Here is a 27,640-nt window from a genome sequence, read left to right as displayed (position 1 = left end):
CTGAAAGGAATATAAGATCATTTGCTTGAGTAATAGTATATTGGAGAAAGGGATCTAGCCAGATTTTTCAAGGATTAGTGGGACCAGGGGACATTGCTGGTTAACATCGCTACCAGGGGACCCAAGAAACCGTAATGGCTCCCATGTGGAAGTGGGGCACTTGGAGGACAGGTGATAAACGGTGTCCTTGCTCAAGTCTTTCTCACAGCTGGGACCACTCACTCTGTGGTTATTTTCCTGGTTCCTGAATGCATAATCCACATGGGTATGCTTAGTAATTAGCAGAACCATTGGTTCATTGACTTCATGGACATCTGGAGAAAGAGCCATTATGATAGAAAAGGACAAGTGGAAATTACAGAAAGTTCTATACATAGAGTAAATTAGAAGTGGTACTGTATCCTAGTAGAATGGTAGAGATTAGTGTCAGTCTTAAAGACCTAATAGTTTAGGGGTAGTTATTCCTATCTTACTTCCATTTAGCTGAAATTGCCCCTGCACAGGACTGATAAACTCTGGTAGGTGCTGCTGGTGAACTGTTACATGCATTTAACTAAGCAATTTCCTGACAGCTGCTCTTTCAGATACAGTATCTGTACTGGATTAGGTCAGCACAGCCTGTGGCACTTCATCTGCAGCTGTTGACATGGAGAGTGCCTTCTTTCAGTGGCTGTCAGGAAGGAGGATCGAAATAATTCATATTTACTGGGGATGGACAAAAGTACGCATTTATGCTCATGCCCTAGGGTTGTATCACTTCTGCTTTCTTTCAAAATACAATTCAAAGGGACCTTGATTGTCTGGACATTCTGCAAAATGGGATTCACTCTATTAGTGATACCATGTTAGTTCAATAGCACTCTTTGGAAATAGCCTACACTCCCTTACCCCCATGTATTTTCATCATATCTCTCTGGTGCAAAACCATAAATACACACGATTGAGTTTTGACTGTCTCTGTGAATGTACCAGAAAAGGTAAAGGCTGTGTTAGATAGTCATGTAGAAGGGCAGATTGGTTTTATGCTAATTTCATGACTATCAACCTCAAATGGCAACTTTTATTTTCTCTGTAGGATCTGAGGAATTACTTTCTAAGTAGAGGGGCTTTAGGATTTCAGGAGAGTAGAGGACACTTTCTTTTTAAAAACATTTTTAAAGAGGTGAAAACAGGTTTTATTTAGGAACTACTGACAATAGGGGTGCTGAGATGATCGAGTTTGTTAAAGGGAGAGTGAGGGAGGGGGCATAGCGACGGTCCAGTAGAATCAGAGAAGTGAAAAGGTACGAAGGGTTGGTCAGTGTAAATGTGATTAGATCAGCTCCATTTAATAGCTGGTGGTTACTGAAGTCGGCATTCCATTCTCTTCCTGAGAGACTGGGAGGCAGAGGCCCCGATGCTTCCTGATGGTTATGTTTCAGAGGAACGGTTCTCAGGCCCTGGAGTAGAGGGGTCTTGAATTTGTCTTTATGGGCAGTGAGAGAGTGAGTCACTGGGGGAAGGTAGTGTAATGAACAGGTAGTGTTGAAAGCCGTCCCCGAAGACTAGCTACAGCAGTTGAGGCCTGGTGTATTCAATAATTGTGTTTTCTCCCATTCCCATTTTTAGAGCTTTTCTGGAGTTAATAATTGTTTCTTTTATATTTGTTTTGTTTAAAATGTATTCCTCAAGGTTCGATCCCCTAATTTTTTAGCAGAACTGTAAGACTTCCAGCACCATGGTCTGTCAGTTTTTGTTTGACAAACCTTTCCTGGTTGTGCCTCCCCCACCCCTCCCATGTTCCACCTGCTTCATTCTGGGCTGAATGCTTGTTAGTGTTCAGCACTGTTTTCAAACTAAGGCTTTCTTTTACCACCATCCTAGAAATTTCTCTTGGCTTATTTTTGTCTTAGATGATATATTTCCTAGATAGCAGAGATTTCTGGTTCTTTGAAGTCCATTTCCTTCTTTCGTAATAATAGAGCCTTCTATTTTTAGTTCCACACATGGACTTCTACAATAAGAACTACATTTCCCAAACTGCCTTGCAGCTAAGTGTGGTCATGTGAGTAAGTTCTGACCAGCGAAAATACAAGTTTAAGTGTCTGGTTCACTGTTACTATAGTACTTAACACAGTGTTTGACCCAGTGGCACAGTAAATATTTATTGGCTTATTAAATCAGTGTAAGGGCTGTTTCTTCAGCCTTGGAGCCCTTGCATTTCTTGAAGGAGAATTTTTCCTACTTAATTGAAATCTTACTTTTCAAGGATGCTTCTCTATTTCCTCCGATAAATCTTCCTCACTCCCCCTACCCATTAGAATTATTTCTTATATTAATGTTTATGCTTCAGTTTGGGGAGTTATGGGTGATATCTATTTTCTTGATAATAGTGCTCTCTGTGGTTGCTATGGTGGTTGGGTTGCTATGATAAGAAGAGCATTAGGTATTCTAGATATTTTTAGCACTGCTTGCAATAGAAAGTTGACGTAAGCGAAAAGGTCCCCCAGCTTGCTATGAGGAAAATATCTTGTATTCGTTTCATCTTCATCTATCTCCATTGGATTGTGTGTTTAGACTAAGGGTCTTCTTTTTTGTTTTCCATTGCCTTGCCCTGTGTCTGGCACCATGCCATAAGGAAGTTGATTTTGACTAAACCGAGTTGGGTGGGTGATTATATTAGATGGGAATTGGGAATCTTTCCAGTGTTTAAAATTACCCATTTCCTTGAAGAAAAAGTAAATCAAAGATTAACAAAAGCTCCACAAATACTAGTATCAATGAAGGTTTTTCTGGAGAGTGAAAGGAAATATTCAAATCACCTGCTTTAAAAGTCATAAATGACAACAAATAAAACTTTAGGGAAGGGCTACATTAAAGTTGAGGTTGAAGGCGAGTTTGAGAGGACGTTACGTACTCCGAGGCCCTTGTTTCCCACGCTGGCCTGCATTCTGGTCCTGCAGTTGGCTAAGCATGGAGCACAAGCCAGGGGAGTGAGTTAAAATGGAGCGATGGTCAGCGTGGTGTGCTGTGCTGGCTCAGAGGCCATTTCCACGAACTTATGCATGCTCGCTTGATTTGGCATGTCCTTGTTTTGCATCTTGTCAATATAGTGGACACTGGAGAAATGTTTACTGCATTAACAAAACCAAACCAAACCAGTTGAACTTTGACATTGTATGCTGTAATACGTTTACGAAATAATGATTCCATTTTAGAAATTCCCTTTTTCCATCAAACACATAGTACAAAAAAGAAAGCGGAAGTTTTGGTATGCCAGTAAACAATAGGAAAACTGGGAAAATTTCCATTTACACCAATGTCAAAAGATATAAAATATTTGGAAATAAATTTAAGGAAGTATCTCTATGTTGAAAACTATAGAATATTGATGGCTGAGAGAAATTAAAGCCCTAAATGAATACAGAAATATACTATGTTTTTGGATTGAAAGGCTCAGTATTATTAAGGTGTTAGTTTTCTTCAATTGATCCAGATATAGATTCAGTACAATCCCAGTAAAAATTTAAGCAGTTTTTTTTAAAGTGTAGAATTAATAGGCTGATTTAATTTTTATATGGAAGTGTGAACAACCTAGATTAGTCAAATTGGTTTTATATAAGATGAACAAAATTGGAGAAATTACTCTCTGCTCTCAAGACTAGTTGTAATGCTACAGCGATCAAGACAGTATGGCATTGGTGAAAGGGTAGACACACGGATCAGTGGAACTGAAGAGAAAACCCACTCAAGGATGATCAGTTGATTACCGAGGCAGTTCACTGAAAAAAGGGAAGGCCTTAAGCAAGTGATGCTAGAACAACTGTATAGTCAGTGGTAGAAAAATGAACCTTGATTCCTACTTCATACCATACATGAAATTAATTTGAAATGTTTAAGTATGAAAACTAAGAAGCTTCTAGAAGAAAGTATAGGAAAAAACATTGTGACCTTGAGTTAAGCAAAGATTAGTTAGGACATAAAAAGCGAAAGTTATACAGGAAAAAAATGGGTAAGTTGGGTTTTATTAAAATCAAGAATTCTTGCTTTTTGGAGACAGGAAAATAGAAAGGCAAGTATCAGGGTAGGAGAAACTATTTGATATTATTTATACATATATGAAAAAGGACTTATTTACAGATCATATATGTAAATAAAACAAGCTGTTACAACCAAGTAATAAGACAATTAAATTAAATGGCCAAAAGATTTGATTAGACAAGAGGACTGTGATTTGATTTCACAAGAGGAGATAAATGAATAACCATAAAAACATGAAAAGATGCTCAGTTGCTTTAGTGATCAGGAAAATCCAAATTAAAACCACAGTGCAATACAATTATATTCCCATCAGAATGGCTGCATTGGAAAAGAAAGCTGAAACCAATTGTTGCTGAGGACAAGGAGCAATAAAAACTCGTATATGCTGCTGGTGAGAATGCAAATATTAAAAATTCTTTGAAAAATTGTTCAGTGGTGTCTTTAAAAGTTAAATGTGTATCTGTCATACAACTAAGCCATTGTACTCCTAGGTATTTTCTCAACATGATCATAAACATATGTCCACACAAAAACTTGTACAATGTTTTTCACAGCTGCCTTATTTATAAGAGCTAAAATTGTAAACAATCACATACACATTAATAAGAGAATGGATAAACAGAAAGTAGCCTATCTAGACCATGTAATACTGTTCATCAATACAGAGAACAAATTACCGATACACTTAGGTGAATTTCAAAGTAAACTTAGTAAAAGAAGCCAGACTCAAAATCTGAGTTCCTACTATGTGCCTGTAGTTACATTAAAATTTTAGAAAGTGCAAATGGATCTAAAGTGACATAAAACACATGTGTGGTTTGGTTGCCTGGGCCCTGGGTAGATGAAGGGAGAGAACACAGAGGGGTGTTGGGAGGCTCTTAGGGTGATGAAATAATTCATGTCTTGGTTGCAGTGTGGCTTCATGGGTATATATGTCTGAAAAATTAGTCAAACTGTATATTTAAAAGATTAAGCTATACCTCAGTAAAGTTGATAAAAGAGAAAAGGGGAATGGTGACAATAGGGGTAGATTTTTAAAGTCAGGGTGAGAATACAGCTCAGGGCACAGCACCGGGGGGACAAAGTTCTCTTCCATCTGTACAAGGTCAGTTTACTAGTCCTGTGGTGGCTGGTCATGACCATGTGTCATCGAGTATGCATTTGTTGTGGACCTCTCTGCCTGGTTTCAGGAATTGTAACTACCCCCCATGGCTAAAGATGAGTGAGCGACCTGCAGAATGTGAGCCGCAGGAGACAAAGCTTATCTCTGGTAGCAAACACTGCCTCAGTTTCCTCCCTGTCCCCAAAGCATGGTTGGGAGTCCAAGATGGGTACGTCTCCTCACAGTGAGGGGTAACATAGCCAGACATGATCACTTGGGAGGCCGTCATGGAAGGACTGGGGGGTAGGAGGGGCTGCAACAAAGAATGAGCAATAGACCCGTGCCCCCAGGCTATGTGGCCCGAGTCCCCAAGTCCTCTGGGAGAAGCGCTTCCTGGCTCTAATCCCCTTAAGCCTGAAAATCTGATGGAGAGGAGTGCTGCTCCTTCCTTGCCTTGCTACAGCTGATTGGGGAGAAATCTGACATCACAAAGAATTCCTAAAAATCCTGTGAAACCTGCTTTGATAAGACTGTTTTCATTGATATGTTAAGGGTTCTAGTAGGAAACCTTACAGGTTCTGCAAAACCCCCTTCCTGACGGACTCTGACTCAGACTAAGCCCTCATATTTCTTTGAAATGTTATTATCTTCTGTTTGATCCTTGCTGCCTGTATTCCTGTGTATTACAACCCAATAAAAGCTCCTGGAGGAAGGGGTTCAAGGCCTTTTTCCTCTGAAAAACTGGCCACCTCTCCTCCCCAAGCAGATCATGTCTTGGTAGTGTTTATTTTTATCCGTGGCGGCCGGGAGTATTTGCGGGAAAAGTCACCCCAACATGCATTTACTACACAACCAAACTGATTATTTAGTCTTGTAAATAGAAGCCTCTAAATTATGTAAAACAGTAAATAGAATTACGTTTAGTTTAATGTAAATAGGAATGTTAAGTATTAGTTTCTTTCTCTGGAAGCGTTTGGGTGACGAGGGCCCCCAGCAAATGGTGCTGGTGCAGTGTTCAGACTTTGTCATTAAGGGACAGCTCCTTCCTCCCTGAAAGTGATGGTAATCTATGCCTCATCTTTAAATTGTTTTAGCTGCTAACTTACTCATGCAAATTTGTGTGTGCATATTTGAAATTAATACCTTCCACACTTGCCAGGAGTGTGATAGGGATTGTGTTTGTGTGTGTCTTATTGAAAGTGAGTGACCTCTTAGGCTAACTTCTCACCTTCCGAAAGGGGATTTTGTCACTAGTTATTAGTGTCCTTTCATAAATGTTTAAGCCCTGGTCCCAACAGAGTGTTCCATATCTTTTACAGTGAGGATAGTGGGAAGATACAGCTTTTGGAGCCAGAAAATCCTGGTTTCAATCTCCAAATCTGTAACTAATTGGCTGTGATTTGGCTGATTATATCTATTCTTTGAGCCTGTTTTCTCATCTGTTACAGAGACTAACACTTCTTAGAACTGTAAGGATTAAATAGAATAACATTAATGTTCTAGAACTAGTGCCTGGCACATAGTAGGTGCTTACTAAATGTTGTCCCCATTCCTGATAGGAGTACTTCTGGCACATTGTTTGTGGAGTCCTCCTAGTGCTGGAAGCATTATGTGTTGTGCTCTGGTGATTTCTACTTTTAATAATTTGCTTTCTTTTTCAAGTCCTGTTTTCAAGATGAATTTATCTGTGTATCTTGAGGGGAAAACATACGAGTTCCGAGCAGTGTGATTTCTGGTTTATTCAGAGTATTAACTCTGGTCTGTATTTCTGAGCATATCTCAGAGAGTGAAAGCTCGTCCTCAGAGCAGTGCTGCTGTGTCGATTGCATTATTCAGGTCAGACACTTTCCTCAGTTCAGGGGTCAGTTAGAAGTAAAGGTGTGTGCCTTAGGCTGTTAGGGAACTGGCAAGCCACCAGCTAGCGTTCCCATGGCTTCTCAGACTCTGACTCATTTTAATCATACCTTTCCCTGCGGTCCTGTTGTGCTGAGCCCAGATTAACCCTTGTGGCGATTGCTGTTCCGTGGTTGGCAGGTTTTAGGCTCTTGGCCCCTACTCCATGGTCTGCTGTGACCATTATCTTGACGTGTATACGTGATGTCTGTCCTAAGGCTGGTTGTCCCGTCCCTTAACCTTTGATCCGTAGTGAGGGTGGGCAGGGGGTGGGGGTGTGTGTCCACAGAATACTTTGGAGAGCTACCTCCCATGGTGGTTGTGCTTTGCTTTTCAAATGAGTGTTTGTCTTGTGAGTGAGAACTGTGAAAGCAAGTGAAGAGAAAACCATGGTGGCATGGGATGTATTCTGCCATCTTTGAAATGGTAGATGCCGTTCACAGCGCTAGGTGTGTCATTTTTACAGTTTAGTATTTAAATTTAGTTTTTATATCACTTGTACGTTAATGTGACTTGGAGAGTAATTTCCTGTTCCTCAGAAGAAATGACTTTAAGCTCTGATTTGGTATTGATCTCTCTAATTAACATGTTTCTTGATATTTCAGAATTAGCTATTTTATGTCAACTTCCCACTAAGGAAGATGAAAATTTACTTTTTCTTGACCATCTGCTACATGTAGGCACCATCCTCCAATATATTTATATCAGAGTCGGCAATTCCATTATTGTATTTATAAAAACACTGTTTGTAGTTGAGCTATATAGTATTCGTTGGTTACTTTTCTTTTTCTGCACAATATTTTGTTTTCCCTGGAGTTGATAATTGTATTCTTTGTTCATGTGTTTTGTTTCCCATGTTCTTAACATCACTAATCCCAAGCCCTTCCCAGTCATGTGACTATCCTGTTCGTATATGCAGAAACACGGAATAATTCATCACTTTCCTGTCTTGAACAAGTCTTTCTAGCTTCCTGGTCTGCTGCCGTCTTGACTGGTGGTTCTCTAGACCTGCTGTACAGTCGTTATCTGGGGGTCCTCCTACAGTGTCATCCTGTAGATTGACTTTGCCTTGCCTCTCGGGTGGATCCCCTGTTCCAGGAACTCATGTCTTCCTTTCCTTGATTTATGATCTTAGGCACATCTTCTCGTAACTTCTAGAGAAAAGGTGCATGGGAGATAAACATTTTGAGACCTTTATAGTTTGGAAATATCATTAATTTTTTTCTACTTACTAAATTGACTGAATGTAGAATACAGGTTAGAAATAATTTTCCCTCAGAATTTTGAAGGAATTGCTTCATTGTCTTAAGTCTATAGTGTTGCTGTTAAGTTTCAACTAACACTGAGGGCAGCTTCCTTTGCCCTCAGTGGTACAGCATTTTATTGTGCCGTGCTTTCTGGGGGCCTTTTTTCATCCATTGGTGGACCCTCAATCTCTTTTTCTCTTTTTTCCCCCTACTTTTTGGGAGAGTTCCCCAGTTTTATCTTCAAACTAGTTTTTAATTTTACCCACTTATTTTAAATTTCCAAGAATACCTTTTAATTTTCTGAAGTCCTTACTCACATCTGATGCTTCTTTCCTGGATGCAGTGTTTTCTTCTGTGTCTCTGAACTTAGTGATAGGAGCAGTTTTCTTCTCTGTCTACTCTCTCTTTCCAGGTTGCGATAATTTTTGGATCCTTATCGTATTAGGTGCTATCCTGAATTCTTTTGTGATCCTGGGCTGTCCTTTTTATACTTAACAGGGGGGGCATTAAAAAAGAGATTGTGCTGGACTCAGGCATGATCAGATCTCTGGAGTCACCTTGGGCTCTGGTTGCTGGTCTGCAGGATATACTGAGAACAGAGGAAGATGTCGAATTGCACCAGGAGCAGGAGTTGCGAAATCCAGGCTGTAAGGCACTCTGTGGGCTCAACCGCCTGGTTTAAGGAAGAGAAAGGGGTGGAGGGAAACCTATAGATTATAAAGACTTTAAAAACACTGAGTTATAAACAGGGCCAAACTGAACTTTGCACTTAAAAATGACCAAAACAGTAAATTTCATGATGTCTATATTTTGTCACAATAAAAAGTAAAAACCCTACAGTATCTGTGAGATGGATGGAGGGACTTCTGGGGTAACCGGCAAAGTTCTGTTTCTTAATCTGCGTGCTGGTTTCAAAGGTGTTAGTCAGCCTCAGAGTGAATCAGGAACCCTAGTGTTTGTTTTATGTGAGCTTTTTGGTACCTTTAGTTTAAAGTAAAAAGGGTTTTCTTTCTTGCTTAAAAATAGAGCAAATCAGAAGAAGTGCAGTGTGCTTTGGTGTGGGGACTGTGGTCCTCACTGTGGGGGACGTGGACGGGCCCTGTCGCTGGCAGAGCCCCCAGTGTCCGTTAGTGTCAGCGTTTTGTCAGGTGGTTTGGTCTGAGGACCCCTCGATACAATGAAAATGATTAAGGACCCCCAAAGAACTTTTGTTTATGTGGGTTACATCTATTGTTATTTATTGTAGTAGAAGTTAAAACTAAATTTTAAAAATAATAGAGTAAACATGTTGCATTTTAATATCAATAATATATCTTATGAAAAACGATGTTCAAAACAAACAGAAAACTGGGAGCGTGACATTGTTTTACATTTGTATGAATCTTTTTACTATCCAGCTTAGTAGAAGACACCTGGACCCAAATTTGTTTTTTGCTTTCAAAACTTTATAGTGTGTAACATTTCATTCTGTACTTCTGAGAGGGTGAGACTGAAAATGGCAGATAACAGTTTAGCATTATTTTAAAAATAGACTAGAACTTGAGAGGATCAAGGAAATCTGAGGGGTTCCTGGGCCGCACTTTGAGAACCGGTGTTTGAGTGGGTCAGACCGTCCAGAGAAGACCCGCCTTCCCGGAATGCCGGCCGTCAGCATTGCGGGCCCAGAGTGGGGGCCACGCTGGGGGCTTCTTCTCGAGTCCTCCGTTGTTGCTGTGGGTCTCTCTCTCATCAGTGATGCCTCATCTCGCTCAGATCAGCCCAGGAACTTGTGTTTTTCCACCCGGTCTCCTGTACGGGAGTTTCAGAGTCCGTTTCTTTTCAGAGTCTGTTTCCAGCCAGCCCTGCTATCACTTTGACTCCCCAAAGCACTAAATCCTCTTAATTCTGGACTCTTTTAGGTGGTGTGCCTTAGAAATTCAGTTGTTTTTCAATGTTCCCCATTGAGACCAAATTCAGCCTTTTTGGATCTGCTATAAATTAGTGCCCAACTTCTGTCTACTTTCTAGCTATCAAAATGTTCTTGCATTTGTCTCCCCTTCCTTCTCTTTATCCCTTTAGAATTATGCCCAAAAGACAAAAAACAACTATGCTTTCAAGGGTTCTATTGGTGTGTGGGAACACAGTGGAGCTCAAAATATGTGTTCGAGGTAAAACGTTTAATTGGAAATCCCAGCAGTGCCATTTAAATGGATGTTTCTCTGTCACGTATATTACATTATTTTCAAGTGGTGAATACACATTCTTAGAGAGGGCTTACTTATCTGATCAGATAATCCTCTCTCTCTTATCTGGCAGGGATTCTGGTGATGTCATCTGGCATCCCCGAGAGCCTGAACAGATCATGTGGCTGCCTCTGCTGAAGCAGTAACCACTCATTCAGTAAATTAAGGCAAAGTTCTTGAGACCTCTTGAAGACAGTCTCATATGTCTCAAAACATATTACCAGGCTGTTGTTCTCATCAGGTGCTGTAAAGAACCATGTGCAAATACCATGGTCTCTTACAGTGAAAGATTATTTATTTACTAACTTTACAGAGATTCTTGTAGGTTTTTTGAGAACACAGCAAATATATACAGCTCTTAGAATCAACTGAGCATGGAGGGAATTAGGATTCCTAATCCTCCTAAAACAGTCTTTCTTAGGTTTAGTGTGTCAATGGGAAGGGCTTGTTAAATCTCACATTGCTAGATCCCACCCTCAGAGTCTGATTCATTAGTTATGGCATAGGGTTCAAGAACTTGAATTTCCATTGGTTTGGGGATCACACTTGGAAAGCTACTGCTCTAAGAGATAATTGTACCCTTGAAACTTCCCAAAAGAAGGAATTTAGTGGAAGCAACATGGAGTTATTTCTAGTGAAGTAGACAAACTCTTTAGTTAGGTGAAATTTTAACAGACCAGATGAATGAGTATGAATGAAACAAAATACTACATTTCTGTCTCATTTCACTTGGTGCACTGACTTCGAGGTCCATCCGTGTTGTCACAGATGACAGGGTTTTTTATGACTAAATAATATTCCGTAGACATACGTACATACGCACACCACCATTCAGCATGCACACGTATATGTACATACATACGCACACCTTGTTTATCCATTCATTTGTCAGTGAACCCTTGGGTGCTTCCACGTCTTGGCTATTGTAAATATGTGGCAGTGAATAGGAGATACCTTTTCAAGATAGTGCTTTTATTTTCTTTGGACAAATACCCAGAAGTGGAATTGCTGGATCATATGTTCTATTTTTAATGATTTGAGAAGCCTCCATACTGTTGTTTTATAGAGGCTGCATCAGTTTACATTCCCACCAGCAGTACTGTAGCCTTGTAACCTAGTTGAAGTCAGGAAGTGAGATGCTTTTTTCTTTGTTCTTTTATAGGTTTGCTTTGGCAGTTTAGAGTGTCGTGATTCCATTCACATTTTAGGACTGTTTGCACTCTTTTTGTGAAAAATGCCATTGAAATTTTGAAAGGACTTGCATTGAATTTGTAGATTGTTTTGGGTAGTATGGACATTTTCACAATGTTAATTCTTCCAGTCTATGAGCATGGAATATCTTTCTGTTTGTGTCTTCTTCAATTTCTTTCATCATTGTCTTATAGGTTTCAGTGTACAGATCTTTTACCTCCTTGGTTATGTTTATTTTTAGGTATTTTATTCTTTTTAATGTAATTGTAAATGGTACTGTTTTCTTAATTTCTTTTTCTGATATTTTATTAAAGAATCACAACTGATTTTTTTGTATATTGACTTTTGTACCTTGTAACATCCCTGAATTTGTTTATGAGTTCAAATAGTTTTGTGGTGAAGTCTCTAAGGTTTTATATATAATATCATGTCATCCACAAATAGTGACAATTTCACTTTGTCCTTTATAATGGTGCATTTTATTTTATTTTATTTTTTTTGTCTAATTGCTCTCACCAAGATGTCCAGTACTATGGAGAATAGAAGTCATGAGATGGGCATCTTTGTCCTGTCCCTGATCTTAGAGGAAAAGCTTTCAGACTTTTGCTAGTGATTATGATGTTAGCTGTGGTCTTGTCACATATGATCTTCATTATATTAAGGTATGTTCCCACTATACTCACTTTGCTGAAGAGTTGTTATTGTCATAAATGGATGTTGAATTTTGTCAAGGTTTTTTCTGCATCTGTTCAGGTGATAGGATTTTTATCCTTCATTTTGTTAACATGGTATATGCCATTGATGTGCAGGTGTTGAACCATCCTTGCACTCCTGGAATAAGTTCCACTGGATCATGGGGTATGATCCTCTTAGTGTATTGTTGAATTTGGTTTGCTGATATTTTGTTGAGGATTTTTGCATCTATGTTCATCAGGAATGTCAGCTTGTAATTTTTCTCTTGTGTTTTTGTCTGGTTTGTGTATCAGGATATTGCTGGCCTTGTAACAATGAGTTTGGAAGTGTTCCCTCCTCTTCTGTTCTTTGAAAAAGATTGAAAAGGACTGGTATTAAATTTTTAGGTATTTAGTAGACGTCTCCTTTGAAGCCATCTGCTCCTGGACTGTTGTTTAGCTGTTTTTGATTATTGATGCAATGTTTTTACTAGTAATTGATCAGATTTCCTATTTCATGATTCAGTCTTGATAGGTTGTATTTTTTTCTAGGAATTTATCCATTTTTTTAGATTATCCAGTTTATTGATGTATAATTGTTCACAGCAGTCTGATGGTCCTTTGTATTTCTTTTTTTCAGTTGTAACATTTCTTTCACTTCTGATCTCATTTATTTGGGTTCTCTCTCTCCTTCCCTCTCTCTCTGTCAGTTCAGCTAAAGGTTTCTTTATTTTTATTTTTTATTTTTTTATAAGTACAGCTCTTGGTTTTGCTGATCTTTTCTGTGGTCTTCAAATTTTCTATTTCATTCACTTTTTCTCTGCTCTTTGTTATTTTCTTCCTTGAACTAACTTTGGTCTTTGTTTTTCTTTTATTAGTTCCTTGAGGAGTAAGGTTAGGTTGTTTGAGATTTTTCTTCTTCCTGGATGTAGTCATTTATCACTATCAGCTTCCCTGTTAGAACTGCTTTTGCAGCCTCCTGTAAATTCTGGTTGGTATGTTGTCTTTGGACTTTCATTTGTTTCAAGGTATGTGATGATTTCTCTTCTCATTTCTTCTCTGACACACTGGTTGTTCAGTAGAATGTTTACTGGATTTTGCTGTGTACAGTGCACATATTTTTGTCCAAATTTTTGAGGGAAAAATAAGGATGCATATTAAACATGGGAATTGGCTAAAACATGGGTTTGCATTATACGTGGCAAAAATATGGTAATCTCCATGTATTTTGATTTTCCTCAGTTTTCTTATAATTGATTCCTAGTTTCCTATCATTGTGATTAGACAGTTGCTTAAATGATTTTGTTCTTTTTACATTTGTGCAGTGGCCTAACATTGTGAACTATCCAGGCAAATGTTATATGTGTGCTTAAGAAGAATGTATGTTCTCTTGCTTTTGGGTTGAATGTTTACTAAACGTCTGTTAAATCCATCTGATCTAACGTGTAGTTTAAGGACAATGTTTCTTTATTAATTTACTGTCTGGGTGATCTATTCATTGTGGGGTATTAACGTTCTCTTCTATTACTGCATTGCTGTGTATTTCTGCCTTGAGGTCTGTCACTATGACTCTATATATTTATGAGCATAGATATTTACAAATGTTACGTTTTCTTGTTGGATCGACTTTTTTATAATCATATAATGACTTTGTTTTGTTACAGTCTTTGTCTTAAAGTTTATTTTGTCTGATATAAGTATAGCTATTTCATTCTTTTGGTTTCCATTTGTGTGGAATATTTTTTCCATTCTTTTAGTTTTTGTGTCCTTACAATGAATTGATTTCCTGTAGACAGCATATAGATGGGTCTTAAAAAATTTATTTTTTAGCCATTCTCTGTTTTTGATTAGAGAATTTAGTCCATTTATCTTTAAAGTAATTATTGATGTGCATGTATTTACTGCTATTTTGTTAATTACTTCTTGTTTCGTAATTTGTTCTTCTCTTGTTCTTTTCCTTTGTGAGTTGATGATTATCTCTAGTGGAGACTTAGATTTCTTTATCTTTTACGTATCTACTATAGGTTTTTTTGTGTGCAGTTACCATGAGGTGTATGTAAACAAACTTACATCTGTTTTTAACTTGATAGGGACTTAAGTTTGTATATATAACATTCTACAGTTTTTACTCTCCCCTGATCATTTTATGTTTTTGATGTCATAATTTACAGGTTTTTATTTTGTCTGTTCCTTAGCTAATTATTGTAGTTATTTTGACTCCTTTTATCTTTTAACCTTCACATTGGCTTTGTAAGTTGACATTTTCATGTGTCTTGGTGTGAGTGTCCTGGGTTCATCTGTTTTGGAATTCTCTGGGCTTCCTGCATCTGGGTGTCTGTTTTCTTGCCCAGGATAGGGAAATTTTCATCCATTATTTCTTCAAATATGTTTTCTGCCTCCTTTTCGCTCTCTCCACTGTTTGGGGCTCCTATAATGTGAATGTTGGCTCACTCCGTGTCCTGTAAGTTCTTTAAGCTATCTTTATTCTCTCATTTTTTCTTTTTGTTTTTCTAATTGGATTAGTTTTCTGCCCTGTCCGTGAGTTTCCTATTTTTTCTTCTGCTTCATCAGTTCATTCTTCAGCTCTGTGACTTTTATTTCATAATGTCTCTTTGTTGAAATTCTCACTTTGCTTATGCATTTTCCTCCAAGCTCTGTGAGCATCTTTATGGACATTATTTTTAATTCTTTATCAGTCAAATTACTTATCTCCATTTCATTGTTTTTTTCTTAGTGTTTACTCTCTTTTGTTTGGAATGGATTCCTTTGTTTCTTTATATTTTCCTTTGTTACTTTATATTTTCCTTTATACTCAGTATGTTTCTCTAAGGTAACAGTCACCTCTCCCAGTCTTTAATAGTGTCCTAATGTAGGAGATGAACCTTCTTGTTCGATCCTGTCTAGGCTGTTGGTTGTCTCTCAAGCCTTTGTAATTGTCCAGATAGCCGGCTTTAGTCAAAGCGGTTCCCAGGAGTTGAGAGTGTGCTAATACCATTCCATGTGCCAATGGCTAGGACCTCAGTCAACACCTAGACTCAGGCTGGTTGGAAGCCAGACTCTCAGGCAGCAGTTTTTAAAGTAGAGAAGGGCATTTCTGTCTTCTCCCTTCAATGTTAAGCCTTGGGGGTATAGCCAGTTAAGAGCTCTTTGTTTGCTGTTGAACCTGTGAACACAAGCCCACTGGCCACCAGAGTCAGGCCATCAAGGGATATGTGTTCTCTGGGCAGCAGCCACAAAAACTGGGGTGCCAGATGTGTACATAAGCTCCTTTCATGGAGACAGGGGTGCCCTGGGGCTGGGCAGAGTGAGAGCGGCAAGCTGGGACCTGCTGGCTTTCCCATTTCTGGAGAGGACTGTAGTCAGCCCCTAGTTGTGTGTTCAATTGAAAGCCTGACCCTTAGGCCACAGCTATGAAGGCAAGCTAATTTTCCTCTTTCATGGAAAGACTGTGGATTATTTTTCAGTCTGCTGACTGTATGTGTGCCCTGGGGCGGCGGGGGGTACTTAAGAACTTTTTTTCCATTATAGTCCTATGGGACCCACAAACGTAAGCCCTGCTGGACACTGGAGCCAGGCAGTCAAGTGGTGTCTTCTGGGTGGCTGCTTCAGATGGGTGCACAAGCTTTCTCTGGAATACCAGTGACCCTTGAGCAAGGCAGAGGGAAACTGTGAAGATAGCACCTGCTGTCTGAGGTCTCTAGAGATGATCCCTTGGTTTTCAGATGTGTTTCATTAGAAGCCTGCTTCTTAGGCTGCACCTGTAGCGAGGTCCCTAGGTGTGTTAAATTAGATGCCCACTGTTCAGGCCAACCTTTTAAGATAGGCAGATGGGCCTCTTTCACAGAAAGACTGGGCAATGCTCGGTCAGCTGTCTCTGCTCTGGGCCCTGATGGGCGAACCAGTGCCTGCAAGCCCTTTAAAACTGTTTTTCAGACTGCGATAGACTTGTGGGTCTCTTGGATGCAAGTCCCACTGGATTTTGAAGCGAAATGTTTTGGGGGCGCTTTTTTCAGTTGCAGGTCTTAAAAGTTGCATGCTTGATGTGTGGTTCAGACCCCTTTACTCCTAAGGGAGAAACCTGGGGTTGTGAGTTCCCTCCCAATTGTGGGCTACTTTGCTGAGGGCGGGTCGTGTCTCAGCCTCTCCTGCCTGTTTCAGTGTGTTTTTTCCTTGTCTGACCCAGTGTATGTGAGTCATTTAGCTAGGTTTTGGGTTCCTTTCAAAAGAACTTGTTCTGTAGATGCAGATTTGGTATGTTGAGGATTCTCCTGTGTTGCCATCTTGAGCCAGCATGCTGTATGTTTAATTTTCTAAGGGAGGGGATATAGTATGTGGTCATAGCATACTTTTACTTGGCCGTCACAGGCACCAGTGTTACATGTATACATGTAATAAACTGATGTGCTTGTCAGAATTGTAAGGTTTTCCCATGATCTCCCACCTCCTGCTGTGCACACACCTTCTTTCAAGCACAAGTTCTTTGAAGCTATTTTGCAAGTGTAATTAGGTCCCAATTCCAGTGAGTTAAGGGAGATAATCTAAGTGAGCTTGACCTAATCAGGTGATCTCTGAAAAGGGACATCCACCCCCCAGTGACCGGAGATTCACAGAGTGAGGAGGATTTGTCATGGAGGGGATGCTCATTGCTGAGTTTGAAGGTAGCTTGGGGTGCAGGTGGCCCGGAGGAGCTGCATGGCCTCCAGATGAGAAAATTTAGTGGATACATTGATTTTAGCCTTGTCAGACCTTGGGTGGAGAATCTAACCATATCACACCTGACCTTCTTCTGACCTCACCTGACCTTCTTCTGACCTACAGATCCGTGAGCTAAGAAATAGGTATGGTTTTAAGCCTCTGTTTGGGCTAATTTATTACTGCAGTGTTAGGAAACTAAAACAACTGAATATTTTGCTTCACAAACTTGCAACTGTTATTTGTTAAATATTTATTGATGTTAAATCCACATTACACCAGCACAACAATCCAAAGTAGTATGATAGTACTATTTTTTTTTTATAAATACAACATAAAAGGTGGCAAAGTAATGCTGCTTAATCCCAAACCCAGCAAATTAGCAAAAAAGTTTCATTCAGGAAAATTTGGCAAGTAAGATATGACATGAGTCATAATACAACAATATAGATAGGTCCATGAGGGACTTTGTATGGTATCTGAAATTCCACATTAGTAATGCATAGAACTGTGGTCAAAGAAACTTACACCACGTTGCACAGAACATCTGCAGCCCAGTGCTCAAGCCTATTAATCGTCTAAAACCTGGTTGGTTGGTATTCTTACAAAAAAGTAGAAAGCTGTACACGTGAAGCAGTAATATGAAATATATGGGGTGGTACACAGATATAAAATTACTTTAAAAATAAACTACATATTGAGTAACTGAGCTAAGAAGAGTTCATTTTTATTATAAATAATGAAAGATATATGTGTTTTGCATAAGGAATACAGTGTTTTCTTTTCATAGCAAAGTACCATTGAAGCCTCATGTTTTATAATATTAGGCCAAATTGTTTTTTTCTTTTTAAAGTTTATTGGTTCCGACTTAAAACCGTCAAGTCTGGTCAGAATCAACTCAGTCTAGCTGATGCGGAATCATAGACATTTAAAAATCAGTCTTTGCTGAGATACCTTTACACACTACTCAGAACCCAGCGCCATCCTAAAGTAAGGTTCCATGGCAGCAGGGATGGGAACTGATACTTCCCATTCACTGTATCTTGGTGCCATTGAAGAAAACACATCACGCACAGACCTTTCTGTCTCTCCTAAGTCTGCGTTTCCCTCGAGGAGGCTGCAGGCAGCACCTCACTTGTGCCAGCCCTGCAGTCTCAGTCCACTTTCAACTTGCTCCGAACATCTAAAATCTTCAGCTACGACACCAGCTCCAGACACACTAGAATTTCCGCAGCACACGGGCTCCAACTTCCATCTGACCCTAGATTCCCTGACTTGTGAATCACAGTGTTAGGTTAATTTTCAAGAAAACTGAGGAAAAGCCTGGCCTTTCACATGTCTCCTGCCGCCTCTACTTTTATCTAAACGAATACAATGCGGTAAGTATGCTGGTAGCATTTTCCTTCATTCTTCTCTACCCCTTCCAAACCCCTGTTTCCTCCCGATTCTGTACGCCTTGGTCATTTGGGTGGTTTGGATGCCTTTCCTGGAATGGACCGGAATATATTTCTGCTCTATTCAGAATACTTTATATTATTTATATTTAAATTAGCCTTTGAATATGGTTTGTAAATAAGCTTTCTACCAAGGTAGCATGAAAAGAAAATACAACACATAAAAAAAGGTTAAGAACTAAGCTGTTATCCTCGTTCGAGAACTCTCCATATTATTAAAATTTAAGGCAAGTAATTCCTTCCTTATGATTTAATACAAAGCCATTTGCATCGGCAAGGCATTTACTTGGATTTCCTTTCCTCTTCCTTGTTCATCCTTACATATTGCACTTGGTTCACTGTAGCTGTCTGAATACACTGCCACTTATGGATCATTTGAGTGTTGTTCGTGGTACAGCTGCCTCATAAGTATTCCACACTTTCATGCTGTGTAGCACCTAAAGCTAGTGTTTAAAGGCACTTTTGATAATAACATTGTGGTTATTTTTGAACATTGGTTTCCTTAGCATTTTAGACCACTTTAATCACAGCAGCTCAAAAGTTTTAAATTGGAGGATGAATGTGACTTTTCTGTGCAATGTGTACATTTCTATTAGCATCTCCTACTTCAACTCTATCAAGTAAGAAAAATATTCTGTTGTTTCTTTTTTATTGCTTGCAGTCAAACGTATGTTTTTGCCTTTTACATAGTGTGACAAAGGAATATGTTGGTCAAGGCAAGGCCGTTTCAGTGTTAGAACTTTGACAAGGTTGTCAGACTACAGGTCCTCACTTTCTACTAGGCCGGAGTTCAGTGTCAGGTGAGACGGGTTGGCTTCAGGCTGGAACGCTGCTTTGATGTCTAGTCCCTGGTCCGAAAGTGCTGCATAGCGACTGGCTGACGGGCGTACTTTTTTTGGCTTGGTGCTCTGTGGCTGCTGATGCCACTGGGCTACAAAAGAGAGGGGGGGAAAAGGATGTTTTAACCAAGATTATTGGACAGCCTTTAGGTGTTTCAAGTAAATGCAGAATGTCTTTTGACACACACCAGGCACTTGTTCTTTATGAAAGTGTGAACACGTCCATAGTAGAAGCCCTAAAATTTAAGGATGCTTTTGCATTTTACTCATGTGTTGCAATTTATTTTCTCCACAGGATAGTGGGACTATAATAGCTAGATAATAAAGACAAAGTATAGTTAATCTGTATTTGAAAGCACCTATGCGCTTCAGCACAGGAAATTCTTTGGAACAGTCTGAGTTTCCTAATTCACCTCCCACCTATTTTGTAATCTTCAGAGTTCATAATGGACGAATGCCACAAGAGTGAGAATCAGTTGGTGTTCTGGAGGGACCTTTTAATGCTGATCAACAGAAATCAGCATTAAAAGGTAGGGAAGTTTGGGGTCACTCATTTTCTGAGAGTGACTTTCTTTGATACCTCAAAGTTGTTTCTTATTCAAGAAGAATTAAGTTCTTAATTTTTTTCTAGTGGTTTTCTTTATATCAATAGATTACATATTGCTATTATACTAGCTTGTAAATTTAATAAGAATGATTTTCTTTAAATTTGGGATGCTTGTACACGAATACACAAATAATCACAAACCTATTCAGCTGCTTAAGATATATTAACTGGAAAAGCACTAAGCCACAAAAGTATGCATTACCGAATCGATGGTACACACATTTAGAGTGCAGTAAGACACTATGATAGGATTATAATATAGAAAAAAGTTAAAGGCAGTCATTTGCAAAACACAGTATAATGTGAAAACACGTGATTAAGCCTTTGTCTACTGTTAATGCCTAATGCTCAGGTAAGGAAGCCACAACTGACTAGCCCACATCAGTGAAGTCAACATGCAAAGTTTCTGAATGATACTTGATTATTTGTTCTCCTGGTGTAGTTCACTATTAATGTCGAGAAGCTATAAATAGAAAGAGAAAGAGCAACATGAAACTTGGCCAGGAATCTGCGCTAGAGTTGTTTATAAGATTAAATAACAGTAGTGTGATCTGCTGTTCAGATGCCTCATTTTTCACAATTTGATGACCCAGTGCAATCAGAGGAAGTGGCACTCACTGTAAACATCTAGTCTGGCAGTGCAGGACACGATCCCGGCCTCGTTCTTGGCTGACACTGTGTACCACCCGGCGTCTTCCTTTGTGGCTCCCTGAATGAGCAGGCAGATGTAGCCGTGATTATCCTGGTGCATGCTGGAGAAAAGGAGAAAGTCATTAGGGTTCTAAATGTTTAAAAAGTGGCTTTGGACACGAAGCATCATTTTTAATTAGATCATTAAAAACACAATTGTGCGAGTAGCCGATAATAGGGTCATACTGATTCTGGAGAGGCCGCCAGTCCCATTAAAGTTAATGGGAGACAAGGGCAGACATCAAGAGGTTGAATAAATCTGTGCAGGTAATTTCTAGTTAAGCATCTGCCTTTACGAAACCACCAAGTAGTTTCTCTGTCATCACTGTAGCAAGTGACTTCATCTTTTCTTTTAGATATAAAGATAAATTTTAAAAATCACCATGAAATTATTTAGAATATGCTTCATCCCATACTTATAGCTGCTCTTCTAAAAGCTTAATCACATATTAGGGTAAAGAGTGATTTTTGTCTTTGAAGTCGTCAATAGCGTAACTCTTACAGAGATGTACGTGCTATATACACTGTGTATTTTAGGATTAGGTTAAGTCAGCGTGTAGTCTCACCTCACTCGGTCAGTGCTGTGTGTGAGTGATTCATTTTCTTTCTTCCAAAATATCTGAGGCGGTGGCACCCCTAAAACACGGCATTCCAGTCGCACTGGGTACCCATCTGCAACTCCTGTGTTTTGCAGCTTCTCGATAAACACGGGGGGCTTGTGTGCTTCTTTAGCTAAGAAAACATGATATGGATGGTCTGTCAGTGATAGACAAAGGGAGCACTACCAAGAATTCAGAAGCTTCTTGAAATACTGCTTACATAGATGTTTTATTTTGTACCATTTTTCACTTCAGGTGGTGTGATGGTAGGCCTCTCTCCAAATCAGTTTTACCAAGAAAGGTTACTACGCTTCATTCCGCTCATTTGTGTCCCCAATTAATTCAGGTCTGACAGGCCCACACAGTCCACTGGCCATCTGCTCCACAGAATGCCTGGCAGGCTGCATGAGACTCCTAAGTCACCGCCAGCGTCTGGGATGGCTTCACGCTGTGCAGGCACAGCCTTTACCACCCACTGCCACCTAGTGGCACTGAGGAGAACAAGTGTTTCTAGGAATTTGATCGACTTAGCAAACATTTCACGTAGCGGGGAGAGGCGTCTATTAAGATGCTGAACACTAGAAGTCCTGGCTCAAGTACCATAGGATTTAAGAAAGGAAAAACAAAGGAGAGGCATCTCCATCTAAAATTGGAAACTTTGAACAGTTACCTATAAATTACAGGTTCCCATTTGTATTCTTTGAAGGGGTATCAAAAGACAAGCTTATTACCTTGAAGGAAGAAACCCATAAAAAAGGATAACTTCAGTAGCCTGAAAAATTCAAAACTGATTGTTAATAGCACTCTAATATCACCATCCAATGGGAAATTATTTTCTTTGATCTGAGGTGGAAACAATTTCAGAGAAGAAGGTTTAGTTATTTTCTTCTGAGCTACCTAATGAGTTTGAAGATGAATGCCTTTCTCTACCCCGCTTCCTGTCCTCTGGAAGGACAAATATGTCAAAGCAAAGCAGCCATGGGAGAGACAGGTGAAAGGATAAATATTCTACGTAAAATTTTCAAATACCCAAGACTATACTCTAAGGCAGGGGTGTCAAACTCATTTTCACTGGGGGCCACATCAGCCTTGCAGTTGCCTTCAAAGGGCCGAAATAATTTTAGGACTGTATAAATGTAGGCACTCCTTAACTGTTAAGGAGTTGAAATTATATTCGGCCCTTTGAAGGCAACTGTGAGGCTGATGTGGCCCCTGGAGAAGATGACTTTGACACTCCTGATCTAAGAGCTGTTTTTTTGATTGGACTTTACATGATTACGTGGCCTAGGCTATTTTGGGGAAGTGGGAACAGATCTCACTTAGGAAGGAAATTTGCTGTAATTATTTCATAGGGCTGTTGTGAAGACTAATTGAGATGATGTATAGGATGTGCTTTGCAAATAGACGTATGACAAATAAGCATTGTTTCTTTCTGAGAGAACAGATGCTCAACTCCTGAGGATGGTAGAGACTTTGCCATAAATACATTGTCCTTACCTAAGGGTAAGTCTTCATCTCAGACCACTTTTACAAAGTTTACCTAACAGTATAATCAACTAAAACGAAAATCTGAGTGTAATTTGACTATGGCATTGTGGGTGATGAAATAAGAACAGTTTTGGATTTTGAAATCAGAGCACATTGCGTTACTTTAAAAGCTGGCTCTAGTTGTAGAATTCTACATGTAGGGAAACTCTTAAGCGTCAGGTGTGGTGTGTGGAGCCCACACTGCCAGTGCCCTTTCCTTATGTCCCGTGGAGGGCTAACACCCACCAGGAGAAGGACCCAGAAAAGGCTAGGTCCTCCCTCCCTCTCTTCTCCAGGCTAGTGAGAGAAAGGAAAGATAGATACTAATGGCTACACTGACAAAAAATTGATGTTCTGGTTTGCTAAGCCTTTGAATGGATCCTAATTGGCTGTTTTGGTGATTCGATTTATTTACCATATTGGTTAATAATGCAGAATTACTTTACATTTCTAAATCCAATGTTTCTTCATGGAGAAAGGAAGGGTTCACAGCTGAGCCTACCTGCAACCACAAGCTCCAGGCTGAATGAGTTCTGCCCTGCTCGGTTGGTGGCTGTGCACGTGTAGATGCCAGCGTCACGTGACGTGACGGGCTCAATGATCAGAGAGTGCACCCCGTTCTCACGCACGAGCATCTTGTGAGCACTATCAGGGCGGATGGGTTTTCCGTCTAGTTGCCAGGTTAGATCTGGGGTTGGTAACCCACTGACCTGAAACAAAGAAAATGCATATAAATGTCTCTAGGATTAAAACAATGAAATTAATACCTAAGAAACCAGCATAAATTTCTCCATTGGGAATGCAGAAGACAGCTTTTAGTATCAGCTCTGGTTACTCTTTTGCTTAAAACCTTTCAGTGGCTTCCTAAGCACTCGTGGGCTCACTTTTAAACATTTCTTATAGAGCAACCTTGAGAAATGTGAAATGGGGGTTAAAAAAACTTTTATCATCATTTTAGTTCACTGAGGGTTACAAAGATTACTGGGATGAGCTCCACATTAGGGCTCTGAGCTCTTTGGAAAAAAGACATCCAATCATAATAACCATAACAAATACTCAGCTGGTGTTTACATTCTGTGAAGCTTCTCATCAAAGAGTTGCCATAGCTATGGAGACATGAGTAAATGCATCCGTCAGCAAGTTGGGCTATTACTATTATTTGATAATCCTTGAAACTAACAATTACCCAGAAAGCCATATCAACAGATTTGCATCACAATGGAAGCATCGTAAAATGTGGAGACCGTGAGTGTTGTGTTGACCAGAGATCAGACAAAAGCACGGTTAATTGCTAATAACGATTGTGCTGTTGAAGGGTAGGGATGGTTGCCATCTGTCAGCTCTTTACAGCTTTGCCTTTGATTTTGAATGGGGAGAAAAGCGCCATTAAGGAAGGCCTTTTTACTCCGCCCCACATTTACTAGTGGGAAATAACCTACAAAAAGATGTCAGCTGGACTGTAAAACAATTGTTTTGAAGACCCAGCTGTGCCAAAATCAGCTAGAGAACTCATAAATTCCATTCCTGCTGCGTAATATTCATTTATATCACATACCGAAAAGATGCTTCCCCACACATGTTGCAAAAGTCTAGAGAATTTAAAGGAAAAATATTACATAAACTTAAACTATTGGTTAAAGGATGAAGAGATTTTGGAAGCTAACAGTAGTTTGGCAGCTTAGCTTCTGAGAAGGGTCCCAGGCACCCACCTGCTATCCCCAGCCCTCCATATACACCTGTGGAAAGGTCACTGGAAGTGGAATGGAGGAAGAGGGGGTGGATACTTCCGGTCAGGGTCCAGGCCTTTCCCAAGCTTAGAAATGAAGGGGCACTGCCGTTTCTCACTGTGCTGGGTTAGAACCCAGACAAGCAGGACCATGTATTGCTGAGGCCACAGTCTGTTTAGGAGGAGAGATGCCCACAGCACGGTGCGCTGTCAGTCCCCCCAGGTTGCGGGGCTCCTGGTGCACCACCTTATTCACATGCAGGCAGAGGGAAAAGGCCTGACTCTACTGCCCCTTTACCAACCCCAGCCTTCTTGGTTGGGTAAGAAAAGAAAGCCTGATTTCAGGAATTTAGGGTCATTATAATGATGTCATAATGTAAATAGATCCTTTTGTTCTTTTTATACATTTCTACAAGCCCAGATTTACTTTTTGTAAAAACAATGCCCAAATCCTCTAACCACCTAATTGTGCTTTGCAGTCCCAAAGAAAACCGGCAGAGGGAGCCCAAATAATTTTTAAAAACTTTGTCCATACTTGAGCTAAATTTTAAGACCAATAAATGGAGAAAAATCAAAAAGTTTAACAGCAGTAGTTTTTAAACATTTTTGGCTTTAAGCTCTTTTGACAAATTGATGACAGCTGTATCACATACATTTTTGTATTCGGTTTCAGAGCTCACACGTGCAATGAAATCTGAAAACCCAGAGTTAAGAAGCCCTGCTGTAAAATGGGCAAGACAAGGCTGTTGCTCTCACCTCTTCTGGAAATAGCAAGTGGGAGGAACAGAGTCTATATGTGGGTATAAAATTTGTATGAATAAAGAGCGAAGCCCAACTAATTAATGGTTAGGACATATGACTAATTAATACATTTATTACTTCAACAAAATGGGAAAAAAAAGGTAAAACCGTCCAATGACTTTCTGGAGTATGTTATATAGGGTTCTAAGTAATGAACATATTTAATAAGCATTTAAAAGTAAAGGAAAAGAATGGATCAAAACTGTATATAAACATCCCTTATGTTTCACCAATAGTTTTTTCTCTTAAGCTGGAACACATTTTTAAAGATGTACACTTCACATAATTTCCCCCAAAGAAACTAAAGAGAAACGGCAATGAGAGGAGGAGGGAGACAACAAATTTACAGAAGGGAACAAACTCTTACTTTGCAGTCCATTCTGCAGAGTTTTCCTTCTTGCACAGTCAGGTCTCCAGGAGCCTGCAAGAAGTGCGGCCTGAAGAACCGCTCCTGGATTGGTTCGTTTTCATCCCCACTGTCCCTTGATCTAGAACGAGGCCTTAGAACAGGACAGATAGACGGACCATAGTTATTTTCAGGCTCTCAGTCATCTGTTTTTTTTTTTTAATAATGCATGGGGTAATAATATAATACCTTAGCCCGATTTCTACCCCTGAGGTTTACATATAAAAAGGGTTAGCAAAGCAAAATCTTGTCTCTTCTGGAAGTTTATCGTAAATGTAACTGTATGCTAATTGCAGATCTTAAATGGTTCTGCTGTCCTAATTTGTAAAGCTAGTGTAAATCATAAAAGGGGAAATGGGAGAGAATGGGTAGTCTATATTAACCTGTCTTTTCCTAAATAAATATTGTAAAGCTGTATGAGAAACTGCAGTGACTGTTGCTCCTTACTTCATTACCAAATTTTTTCAACAGAAATTACTGTAACTTTGCCCTGTAATTTTGAATGAGAAGTTATTATTTTATAAAATTTTAATATCTAATAAAAATTCCTTTTCATATTAACCAGGAAAACAAATTGCATATTAAGGCAGGTTTTCTTTTATATTGGTTATCCTTGTACCTAGACACTTATTTTTTGCTTTCAAATAAAATTGTGCATATCTCCCAGATTTTGTGTATGTCTCTTATTTTTTAGGTTTGTTGCTAGAGACACCTTTAAGAGCAATACAATTTAAAGTAGTGGCAGGGAAGACTTAAGAAAAGAGCAAGATGTTGAATGCAAATTCTGCCTGTAATTATTAGAAGATAAGTTTAAAAACACATAACTAGAGACAGTAAGAGTGGAACAAATGAAAGATTGGTATAATAGGCTAGTAGCTGTTGGGTTTTTAATATTTATTCTTCTACAAGTACAGATGTAATTTTTGAACTAAATGATTTTCTAGGAGACAGTCACAAATGGGAAAGCCTAAATATATTGAAGATCATAAAAAAGCAGAATAAAATAATACCAGAGAATGGATATGCTAACTGATTGTGTGTTACAGGCATTGATACTGGCCTAGGAGCCAGTGAACAGATATTAGCACAAACAAAATAGAATTAAATTTGCATGTGCTTAGGTGCCAGAATTGTCTTGCAAGTGTTGAACTAAGGGCTCTGTGGGTCTGGTCACAGGAGGCGATGTAGACACGCCATTTGTTTGGTGGTACTCAGATCTTCCTGGGTACCTTCTGTGACCCTAACTTAGCATTTGTTCTCTTCACCTAAGATGTTTGTATCTGTAACCTCTATGGTCAGGACTACTTGAACGTGCTCTGTCTGGAAAATATCTAATAGGCACCCAAGATGACAGGCTGATGGACTTACCATATTGTTTTTAAGTGCAGATACGTTACTAAGAAGTAATATCCTTTCCCCATCCCCACCTCTTACTATTCCATCAGCATCCTTTCATAAACTCAGGGCTACTAGGAATGGAAAAGCACACTCTATTGTTAGCAGATATTTGTAGAGCATTTAAAATATGAAAACTCTTGTAAGATTATGTTCTAAAATAAACTCTCGAACTAAGTAACTGAAAAATGAACATAAGCAAGCAAGACAATTTTGAGAAAACTTGTGGCAGGAGTTTATAATGGTCAATCCATATAGCTCTTGGTGTTGAACACTTGTGTAGCATTTACTAGCATTTTCATTAATGTGCCTGCCATTTAAAGGTGCTGAGTCTTGCTTTCTTCATGTATAAATTGGGCCCTATTTAACAAACTCTAGTGATGGTGTATTCGAGTAGCCTTAGCACACTTTAGTAAATGTTTGGTCCCTTCCCCATTCTGAATTGCAAAGGAGCGTAATCAAGGAGCCGCAGACTGTGTACACACCCTGTAAGGTTGTGTCTACATTCTGTTTTCAAACTGAGTTGACTTGTATGGTCACCATGATTTTAGTTGTGTT

General features: G+C 39.4%; 2 protein-coding genes across 6 annotated transcripts in view; one reads left to right on the top strand and one right to left on the bottom strand.

The window, feature by feature from the left end:
• Positions 1–27,640, top strand: part of CBR4 (carbonyl reductase 4) — a 91,083-nt gene that overhangs the window by 25,214 nt on the left and 38,229 nt on the right. The window contains exon 5 of one of the 2 annotated variants that reach the window (XM_037140372.2): positions 25,154–25,650. The exons of the other annotated variant lie outside the window; for it this stretch is intronic. Within the exon in view, the coding sequence (XP_036996267.2) occupies positions 25,154–25,251 (98 nt within the window). The 3' untranslated portion in view covers positions 25,252–25,650. Of the gene's footprint in view, positions 1–25,153; positions 25,651–27,640 lie in introns of those variants that run through there. 2 annotated transcript variants of the gene reach the window in all.
• PALLD (palladin, cytoskeletal associated protein) overlaps positions 17,277–27,640 on the bottom strand; it is a 356,788-nt gene continuing 346,424 nt past the window's right edge. For 3 of the 4 annotated variants that reach the window (XM_053658067.1, XM_053658068.1, XM_053658070.1), the window contains 5 exons: positions 25,649–25,781; positions 23,257–23,464; positions 21,195–21,360; positions 20,557–20,690; positions 17,277–19,423 (listed from right to left, as the gene is read on the bottom strand). In XM_053658067.1, the coding sequence (XP_053514042.1) occupies positions 19,251–19,423; positions 20,557–20,690; positions 21,195–21,360; positions 23,257–23,464; positions 25,649–25,781 (814 nt within the window). In that variant the 3' untranslated portion in view covers positions 17,277–19,250. Of the gene's footprint in view, positions 19,424–20,355; positions 20,402–20,556; positions 20,691–21,194; positions 21,361–23,256; positions 23,465–25,648; positions 25,782–27,640 lie in introns of all 4 variants that reach the window. The other variant, XM_053658069.1, reaches the window with a different exon arrangement.

This window comes from Artibeus jamaicensis, unplaced genomic scaffold, assembly GCF_021234435.1.
Source record: "Artibeus jamaicensis isolate MK-2021 breed Jamaican fruit bat unplaced genomic scaffold, CSHL_Jam_final scaffold_537, whole genome shotgun sequence".
NCBI classification, from domain to species: Eukaryota; Metazoa; Chordata; class Mammalia; order Chiroptera; family Phyllostomidae; genus Artibeus; species Artibeus jamaicensis.
This window is presented reverse-complemented; position numbering and strand designations above follow the sequence as displayed.